At 36.3% G+C, this 10,784-nt stretch overlaps 1 protein-coding gene across 1 annotated transcript; it reads left to right on the top strand.

Moving 5' to 3' along the window:
- Positions 1–7,843: 7,843 nt before the first annotated feature.
- On the top strand, positions 7,844–10,151 carry dusp28 (dual specificity phosphatase 28). Its single transcript, XM_062429691.1, has 2 exons — positions 7,844–8,191; positions 9,307–10,151. The coding sequence occupies exons 1-2, from the start codon at positions 7,844–7,846 to the stop codon at positions 9,418–9,420; spliced, it is 462 nt and encodes a 153-aa protein (XP_062285675.1). The 3' UTR covers positions 9,421–10,151.
- The last annotated feature ends 633 nt before the right edge of the window (positions 10,152–10,784 follow it).

Here is a 10,784-nt window from a genome sequence, read left to right as displayed (position 1 = left end):
ATGTTGACACTTAAACCACCTGCAAGTAAAACAACAACGATTGAGTTACAATTTATTAGGAACATCTGTACAATATAATTAAATATAACAACTCTGCTATAAAATCTGCCTTTATGAAGCTGACACATGATGACCTGATGTATTTAGCAGTAAACAAATCTGATATTTAAGAGGTTAAAAATGCAAAATATGCACTGACTGAGCAATTTATTAGGAACACCCACCTGTACAATCTAATTTTGTAGACATCAGAAAGGTGATAATTCTACTATAAGTTTATTATTGAGGTATTTTATTGTGATGCATTTTATTGCACTATTGGGTGTTCCTAATAAAGTGATCACTGATAATTACATATTCTTTATTTCCCCGTTATAAGTTCTATATACACACTTACAGAGCACTTTATTAGGAACACCTGTTCAATCTAATTCAATCCAGTATAACACCTCTGCCATAAATTCTACTTTCATGACACAGATTAGTTTACTGCTAAATACAGCAGGTCATCATGATATTTAAGAGGTTAAAAATTCATAATATACACTCACCGAGCTGTTTATGAGGAACGTCCACCTGTAGAGTCGAATTCAACCCAATACAGCAGATGTGCCATAAATGTACCTTTTAATGAAGCTGACACATGATGACACACTGCTGCGTTTAACAGCAAACAAATCAGATATTTAAGGGGTTAAAATTATTATTTTTTAAATACCCTCACTGAGCAATTTATTAGGAAAATCTAACTCAATTCATTAGGACTCCTCTGCCATAAATGCATTCTTTATGAAGCTTCTGCATTTTCAAGTTTTGTTGACATTGTCAGAAAGGTAATAATTCTACTCTACTATGTTTATTATTGAATGTGGGTGTTTTTCTAATAAAGTGATCACTGATAATTATAATCTTTATTTCCCCATACTACTTAAACACACACACACATATATAAATATATATATATATATAGCTCTATCTATACGCTTTATTAGGAACACCCACCTGTACAGTCTAATTTAACAGCTCTGCCATAAAATCTACTTTTAAGGAGCTTATATATTTTCAGTTTCTATGTTAATGTTGTTACACCACCACCACGCACTCCTTTAACTACCTTCACTAATAAAGGCGAAGTAGAATTATTACTTTTCTTGTAATGTCAAAAAAAATGAAAATGCACAAGTTTCATAAAGATTGAATTAGATTAAACAAGTGTTCCTAATAAATTGCTCGTTGAGTTTATATTTTTACGTTTCTTAAATATCATGATTTGTTTACTGCTCGTCAACATGTCGGCTGATTACTAATAATAAATATCAAAGAAAGGCTGACAATTAGAAACATAAAGAGCACTGATGAGTTTATATTTCAAATGTAAAATGTAGTAAAGTGAATATTTTATAAAAATATGTAAATATTCTCATTTAACTTGTAAAAAAAAAGATAATTAAAGATCAGATTTGTTACAAAAATATTTAAAATGTTCATATTTGCCTCATAAATCCAACATTGATCTGGCTGGAAATCATCAATATAGTTGGACTAAGTTATTTCTACACATATTAACACTCAGTCTGTTTTGTCTGATGATAAAAAGCATCAAAAAGCTTCATAAGAAGTTTAAAAATACATGTTTAAAAAAAGGGGAGAAATAAATCTACAAATTTACATCATTATAAAAGTTAATTTCACATTTTGAATATATATATATATATAAACCTGCAGGTGTAACAGTGAGTGTCAGAATCGCAGCAGCTGTTCCTCTGCTCTTCTTTCTCCTCAGCCTCTCCGAAAAAGCTAAAACATTTAAAAATATAAATGATTAAGTGCAGTTTTCTACCAATCTGTAAAATCTAAACAGCTGTTCCATTTTTAACAAATGCTTTTCAAAGCCTCATGGGAGATGTAGTCACAGCGCAGCTTTTTTTGGGAAAGCTGATGAGAGGAAACTTCGACCAGGTCGGTGCTGTTAAAGAATGAGGTGCTTCACATCTTTAAAATAAGTCATAGCTGCCCTGTCGGAGTGGATTAATCACTCATCAGAATATCTCATTTTATTTCCCCCGAGACATAAACTTTCACTTCAGATCTAAGTTATATATAGAAATGCAGTTGTGAGCACAAAATTAAGGGTAAAGGAAAGCAAATGGTGGTTGAATGTGGTTTCTCTGTTTCTTTTCTTCATGATTAAAACTTCACATTTTTAAAAAAAACACGGCCAAAGAATAAACAAAAGTGTTGATCTGATATTTGGTGAAAGGAAAAAGTCCTCCGCAGGCCTTCGTGCTTCTGTCCTATGCAACAATCTTCACTGAACTTCCAAATAAGAAAGAAAAAAAACCCTGCAAATTTTACCTTCCTGTTGATTTATAAAGTCACCACAGGGAGGCGCTACGACTAAAGATAGGCAGTCAGACTAGAATCACATTAATCTGATGTTTCATAGCTGAGAGATTATTTTAAATTTCTCTCTAAAAGAAAAAAAGTTCCCGGCATGTTTTATTTTTCTATCTTTATTTTGTTTTCTCAGATCTTTTTTTTTTTGACCAAATTTGAAGAAAAGCAACAAATCACGCAAACAAACAGCTGCAGACGTCTTTATCGGCATCTTACGAGCTCCTCGCCTCAGATTGTGCCTCATTTCATTGTTTTTCTTTTGTAATTTTTGACTTTTGGACAGTTATTGTTCAGATTTATACTCCATCAGAGCGGAGTAAACACTGATACACACATTTCATTTCTATGTGAAACGTGCAAGAAAAAGTCCTCAAACATCCGCAGCTGTATGACCAAATGTATGTGGACGTTTCTGCCCTCATACTGTAATCATTTTAAAGATTTTATAAATTTGTGGAGCTCTGAAACAACAACACGTTAAAGTGAAAATGTCCCTAAAATCTTTATTTATTTTTTGGACTATGTTGTCTGTTTTTACCGGCTCGATGAAGAGGAATCTTTTCAGTCGTCTCTTTCCTTTTCACATTTCATTAAGAGATTCCCTGCAGACAAAACAACAACAACAAAAAAGTAGAAGACACACTGAAAAAATGTGCAAAAAGTAGAAAGGATCATTAAAGGAGAACCAATCAGGACAAGAGATACTGAAGGTGCAGTAGCATTTACTCAGATAAAGCATCAAAGTGTGTGTTTAACAGCAGGTTTATGTCTCCAGAATTAACAACTGATGATTTTCCTTTGACTTAAACCTTTTATCGCTGTTATAAGAGTCTTTTCTGCTTTTAGTGTGTGCAGACGATCATTTTACAAGCTGACGCCTCCTTTTTAGAGGCCTGGATTCAACCCCGAAAAACCCTTTTTACTGTTCTGTCCTTTTCCTAATTCAACATGAGAAAACAACTGGGAGTCAGACTCTATCACCCAGTAACACCAGTGCTTGGCCCTCACTGATGCTCTTGTGTCTGAATAGGGTGTCAGACTCCCAACATCAGGCTGTTTCCAAAAAGAGAAATCGGGTCTTCTCACTGCAGTTTCCCTCGATTTCTGCCTCTTTAACTGCTCCGTAACATTTCCATTTCATTACATTAGAAAAGCACATTTAGATTTTAGAGTGTTTGTCAAGTAAAGAAGAGTTGGAGCTTGAATTGTTTTTGTTTCGTACTGTAATGAAACAGAAATGATCAGCGTTCAGGAGGCAGAAATCTACAGATATTAAAGAAGACGCTCGTTATTTCCAGCTAGACGATAAAAGACAAAACGCACATGAAACTGAAGAGTAAAATGCCAAAATCCAGGATTACATCACCACAGATAAAATAGAATAAATATATAAATCAAAGCACCTATGAGGACAGTTTGATGGCTGAAAGAAATAAAAGTATTATTAACTTTTAAAAGAAAAGTAGCGGATTCACGAGGAGTCGACAGTTTGACGTCTACAGCAGCTTTCCTGCGTGCTTTGTTGCTTTTCTCACACAACGATCTCCGACGAGTGTTCATTCGGAGTTTCAGAGGTTCAGTGTTCGGCGTCCGAGGCCTCGGCATTAAAACAGGAAGTCAGTTTACAGTCGCGTTGCCAACAAAAATGTTTTTTCCACACGTCCATCTCGCTCTTGAAATGATGCGGTATTGTTGGACGAACTAATCGTCAGGCCTTAAAAATCTGTTGATTTGACATAAAATCCCTTTTTTATTTTTACATCAAAGTTCTTTATTTTCTTTTCTTCTTCTTTTTTTTTTACATTGAAGTTGTATTTTGAAATATCTTAGTTGAACTTTTTTTTTGTTGTTTTTTGTGATTTGGGCAAAAAACAAACAAAAAAAAGAAGCAGCTCAGTTGTTGTCTCAAAATGTGAAACACAAGTCCTTTTTTGTGGGGTTTATTTTTGCCATTGAGGTGAACAAATTGAAGACTTAGCACTTTGTTTGAGAAAGAGAGGGAATGTTAGCGTAGCAGACTCGTGTTAGCATCAGTCAGTCAGTCAGAGACGAATCGAAAGGAAGAAAAGTTTGCTCCGACGACACTGCTGTAACAGACTTGAAGTTTTTCTTTGTGACTGCTGTACTAATGACATGAATTGTAATCCAGTTGTATAATAGTATATATTGTAGTATATTTGGACCTGTACAGAAACACAGATTGTTCAGTTCCTTCAGTTCTTTTTTGTTAACTTCTCTCTCGTTTGCTAATAAAACATTGATGATACACGGCTTCGACATCGCTGTTTGCATGTGTGATGAATTTTCAAACCCCGACAATAAAATCACCTCCTTCACTCGATTTGTATTTTGTCGTCACTGACAGATTTTTGTGTTTGTCCGTTTTTTAAAGGTAAATGCCGCTTCTCTGTCGTCCATAACCGCACAGTCTTTATCGGTGTGTGAGAGTTTCCTCTGTTTCCAGACAGTCGTTGGTTTTAGTTCATATCGATTAGAAATTTACCTGCAGAGAAAACGTAATGAATCATGATGTCTGCTTTTATGTTCATTTATGAATCTCAAAACCCTGCAAACTGAATTAGAGTCATTGTATATTCTGTATTTAACCCTCCTGTTGTCCTCGAGTTAAGGAAGGGAGGGAGAAGGAAGGATGGAAGGGAGGGAGGAAGGAAGGAAAGGAGGGAGGAAGGAAGGAAAGAAGGGAGGGAGGAATGAAAGAAGGGAGGGAGGAATGAAGGAAATAAGAAAGGAAGAAAGGGGGATTGAGGAAGGGAAAGAAGGAAGGGAGGAAAGAAAGAGAGAGGGAGGGAGGGAGGAAGAAGGAAGGAAGAAAGGGGGAGGGAGGAAGGACAGACGGAAGGGAGGAAAGAACGAACAGTCAAAACAGACGGCGTCAATTTTACCAGGGAGTACGACAGGAAGGTTAAAGCTCATATGAAATGCTTTCAATGGGAAATTAATTGCAATTTTAAAAAAAACTAAAATGTATTTGTCTTAAATGCAGCTTCAGTTTTACCGATACTCTGCAGACGTTACCTTTTTATAGGAGGCAAACTGATACAGACACCACAACGTTTCATCAGCTTATGGAGATAAATCAATAATACAGAATAATTTCTTACATTAAACCAAGAAACTGGAACGCACCATTATTCTATCTTTAAAAAACAAGAGAGAAATGTCAGACAGTACCCCACAAAATTTGGATGAAGTCCAAGTGATGTTTTCTGAGGGTCTGTATCAGATATTTGATAAATCTACAGTGACATGATATGAAAGTGCATTTTGCATAAAACAACCAGGAGATCATTAACTCTGACATCTAAAAAATATGGATGCATTTTTATTTAGTTTCTCCAGAAAATCAACTCGTTGAACTTTGTGCTGTTTTAACATTTGTGAAACTTTATTCTGAAACATGGCTGATGCCGAGGAGGAAATGAAACTCCTGAAGACTGCGGCCATTACATCTTCTACTGCAACATTTCTCTCCAGGTAATAATATTTTACTCTTACACAACTGGATGAAGAACACTGAATAAAATCTGTATTTACTTATATTAAGGCCTCATGAATTTAAATTGTCAAACACTAGTCAAATTGTGAATTGAATCGCTGTTAAAGTCAAAATTTCATATTTGATGTGAATGATCTGTGAGATTGTACACAGCTGCAGATTTGAAAAAAAAGTAATTATTTCTATAACTTTTTTTTTTCTGTGATACTGTATTTTTATAGCAGTGGAGGGAAACCAGAACGACTTCCTTGGTGTCCGACTGTGTGAAAGAACTCGTAAGTTTTTCCATCACGTACTCATGCAGAAACACTTACATTAGCATTTAAATCGCAGTCTTTGCTTTTGAAACTTAAGTTTACGGATGTAATGATTGTGCAATTAGTTGTCAACTACTAAAAACTTTTTTTGAGTCATTTTTTTAATAAGGAAATTTCAAATTCCAGCTTCTCAAATGTGAATATTTTGTCAGTAATCTCGTTTTCATGGTCAAACTGAAGTAGGGCTGCAACTTTACTCAATGAATTAATGATTCTTTTGGTCCATAAATGTCAGAAAATGGTGGAAAGCAAACAGCTAATTGTTGTAGCTCTAGTATTTGTGTGTGTGTGTGTGTGTGTGTGTGTGTGTGTGTGTGTGTGTGTGTGTGTGTGTGTGTGTGTGTGTGTGTGTGTGTGTGTGTTGTTAAATAATTATCAGTCTGTTTGTTGATACTGTGTTCCTTGTTCTGTCTTTTGTTTGGCAGTCATGAGTCTGAGGTGCACTAGGACCCAGAGGAGAGCGGAGCAGCTGTCACAGTAAATATAGCAGCAGCAGCGTGTTGATCTGAGCGCTTCAGGGTCAAGAGGAGACCAGGACTGCTCAGCTCGACCTGAAACCTCCGTCTACCGTCTGCAGGACACAACGAAGGACACTTTGCTGTAAAGACCACTGAGAGATAGAGATAATCATCATCATTATCAACATATTCCTCATCATTATCAACAGCACGAGCCTGAAGATCAGCTGGATGTGAGAGCGTCCTTGGTGAGAGAGAGGTGTTCATTGACTGCTGACACAATTGTTTGCTTTATTTAATTAATTTATTAGTTTTATCATTTCTGTGTATACCCCAAGCTTATTTATTGATTAACTGAGTTGATTTTTAAAGGTTATTTTACATATTAGAACTCAACAAATACTTGATTTCTGAGGCCAGTGATGATTTAGAGTTAAAGGACAGGTTCACAGTTTTTCAAGTGTGTCTTAAACCAACAGTCCGGAGCCCAAATGATCATTAAATCAGTTGTTCTTGCTGTAATGATTCCTCCTGTTCATACTGACCATTAGAAGATCCCTTCATAATGTACTAACAATGGAAGTGATGGAGGACTAAATCCACAGTCCTCCTCCTGTGTAAAAAAAAGTTATGTTGTAATATGAAGCTTCAGCCGTCCAAATTAGTCAAATCCTCATCTTCTATGTTTCAACGTTTTTAGTACCAAAGTCTTTGTGTTACTATACTTCCACCACAGCTCAACAGGGAAACACTAAGAGGGAATTTGATGCTAAAAAGACTGTAAATGTGTCAGATATCACTTGATATGACTAACTCAGACTGCTGAAGCTCAATAGAAGCTGATCTGCTACTTTTACACGACTGTATGGACACACTGTGGAGTTTGTCCTCCATCACTTACATCGAAAGCACATTTGAAGGAGATCTATTAATAGTCAGTATGAACAGGAGGAATGATTACAGAGAGGAAAACTGCTCATATGGACACCTGACACACTGGAAAAAACGGTGAAACTCTCCTTTAATAATACTTGATAACATATTGGCTGCTAATGTTTTATTGTTGGAGTCACATGCTTCTTTCTGTGCAGGTAGCTGTTCTCTGTGAGCCTCAGTGACTGAGTCAGGAAGCCTTTGAGGGTCAGCTCTGCAGGATGCTGCAGCTGTGTAAAGTCACCAGCGCTCTGTTCATCAGTAATGCTCGCTCAGCCTGCAGTGACGAGCTCATCCAGCAGGAGGCGGTGACGCTCTGCATCAACGTGTCCAAGCAGCAGCCGTTCCCCTCATCCTCCGGCGTCACCAAGCTGCAGATCCCCGTCTACGATGACCCCAACGAGGACCTTTACAGCCACTTCGACCGCTGCGCCGACGCCATCCAGAAGGAGGCGAAGCGCGGCGGACACAGCGTGGTCTACTGCAAGAACGGACGCAGCCGCTCGGCCACCATCTGCATCGCTTACCTGATGAAACACCGCAAAATGACGCTGATAGAAGCCGTACAGGTGAGCGGCTCAGAGGAGGGCTGGTGTGTCTGAGTCAGCGGTGAAGAGGGGAATAGACATAAAGAAATATTGCGGTACATGGTCAAGATAATAACATTTCTTGAAATCCTTCTATTAGTGCTAAAACTCAATTAAATGACCGTGATCACTTTGGTTATTATCCACTGAACAGTCTGTATGAGGGCTGAACACTGTATCAAGATAAAAGTGTTTCATATCAGTCAATATCGATAATTATTGATTTTTTAATGACCTATTTAAAATAAGAAAAACATATTCAATCTAAAGTTTAAACACTTTTATTGTAAACTTAACCTTCCTCTGATTTTAAACACCTGTTATCAACCAAGGCAGACAAGGAAAATAAATATCAACACAACCATGAAAAACACTCAAATAAATAAACGCACACATAAGTCTGAATCACAATTAATATCACAATGAACACTTTATTATCTCTTCATATTGCGGTGCAAAAATAAACATTAAAGAAATGTTTAACAATGGTGCATAAAGTGTTTTAAAATATGTGCAAAGTGTTAATTGTAAACATAGAAATTAAAGTAAAGCTGAGGTAAAGCTGGGCGTTACAGATAAACTCAAATATCACAATATATTTGACCAAATACCTCGATGTCGATAGACTATATTGTAAGGATGACTATTGGTGATGTCACAAATGTATACAATGAGATTTTGATAAATAATAATCAGTGATTTGGACTTCATGACAAAGTGGGCAAAGGCAGATAATGGAACAGCTAGAAGAGTCTGTTAAGCTCAGAAAATTACATCATTTTAATTTTCTCATTTTAAAACCAGGAAAAAGAAACACTTATGCTGTATCACGATATTACGATATCCACTCTCATATCACGAAATCGATATAATATCGATATATTGCCCAGCCCTAAATGAGCTGATGTCTAATGTCAGATTTAGTTTAGACTGAGAGGTTGGTGTCCTGTAACTGAAACTTTTATTAAAGATGAGATATCTATCGCCAAAGTGCCCTTTGAGCAGGACACAGAGCAGCAGAGCAGACACAACAAACCTGTCAGCTATAATAATAATAAGGAAGATATTAATGTCCTTGTTTGTGCTTCTTTTCCCAGAGAGTGAAGACGGCTCGTCATGTGATTGATCCGAACCCCGGCTTCATGACTCAGCTGCAGCGATACGAGCAGGAGCTGAAGAAGAGACGAGGAGGAGGAAGAGAGGCCAACTGACACTGACTCAGGATGTTTGATTTCTTCACCCTGAAACCTTTTTTTGGCCGTCCTCACAGTGTCGATGAGAAAACAGCTGACAGGTGAATTAACACTGGACTCTCTCCTCTCTGTGCACCTTCACATCACAGCTCCAGTCAGTTCTCACCTGAACTCTGTTTTCTCATCTTTTATTTTATTTTCTGAGGTAAGAATTAAAAAAAAAACAGGATAAACAAACATAGAAGTGAAGATAAAAGTCCCCAGCAGACACTAAAGTCTTAATGTTGCTTATTTTACTGTGAAGATGTTGAAAAGAAGAATAGATGACAGGGCGGTCACAGTGATGAAGCAATACATCTCTGAGGCTCTCAAAAAAAACAAAAGAATATATAAAAACTTTATTTATATATCGCTTTTCTTAACGTAATCACAAAGTGCTTAAACATAAAAAAACATGAAGCAGTTAGCAGAATAATGCAGCGTAGAGTAAAAACTAGATAACAGAGTAAAACAATGTCCAGTTTTAAAATACAGAAAACATGCATATTAAAGCTCCATTTAGATAGACTGAACATCACAGGAGGAGAGGAGAGGAAATAATTGAACTCATGGTTCTGAATGTCATGTTAACCTAATAACAGGATCTAATTTTGAATAACTCATCATTCATTTTGACGTAAAGTTCCCGAAAATATTATTATCTCTGATGTCCATCACCAATAACTCCCATAAATCCACTTAAAACCAGAATAAAAGAAGCTGCAGAACATGCCTGAGAGTCATCACATGTTTAAGTTTTCTTCAGTATCACAGTAATCAGTGATAGTAAAACAACAATATTTAAAGAACATTTTGGAATATTTTGAGGGAAAAGTTATATTAAAACCACCTCACCTCCTCTACAGACACAAAACTGAATGGAGGTTTAATAAACAATATTGGCTTAGAAACTGCAAGGAGAGATTTTTCTGCCGGTCAGAAACACATCATACTCCTCTAAACAGGCCTTATTTATTGTAGTTTTGTTGTATTTCTGTGCATTATATCGACAGGTGTTCCTGTTATTTTTTGTCCAAAAACAACTGATGAGATTTTTGTCCAAACTGATCATGAAGATTAAAAAAAAGAAGTGAAAACAAGGCTGAAAAACAGGTAAAGAAGTTACTTTTCTGTATAACTTCAGACATTACTTGAAAACTTTCTGTTTTATCTCCTTTAAAATGACCAGTGTGTTAAAGATTTCGGGGGATTTATTGGCAGAAATTGAATATAAGTATAAGTATGTTTTCATTAGTGTGTTATCACTTGAAAATACTTGTTTGTGCTATTGGTTGCAATCTGCAATCTCACCACTAGATGGCACTAAATCCTGCACAATGGTC

Source organism: Scomber scombrus, chromosome 11, assembly GCF_963691925.1.
Source record: "Scomber scombrus chromosome 11, fScoSco1.1, whole genome shotgun sequence".
Classification (NCBI taxonomy): domain Eukaryota; kingdom Metazoa; phylum Chordata; class Actinopteri; order Scombriformes; family Scombridae; genus Scomber; species Scomber scombrus.
Note: the sequence above shows the minus strand (reverse complement) of the source record. Positions and strands in the feature narration are given on the sequence as shown.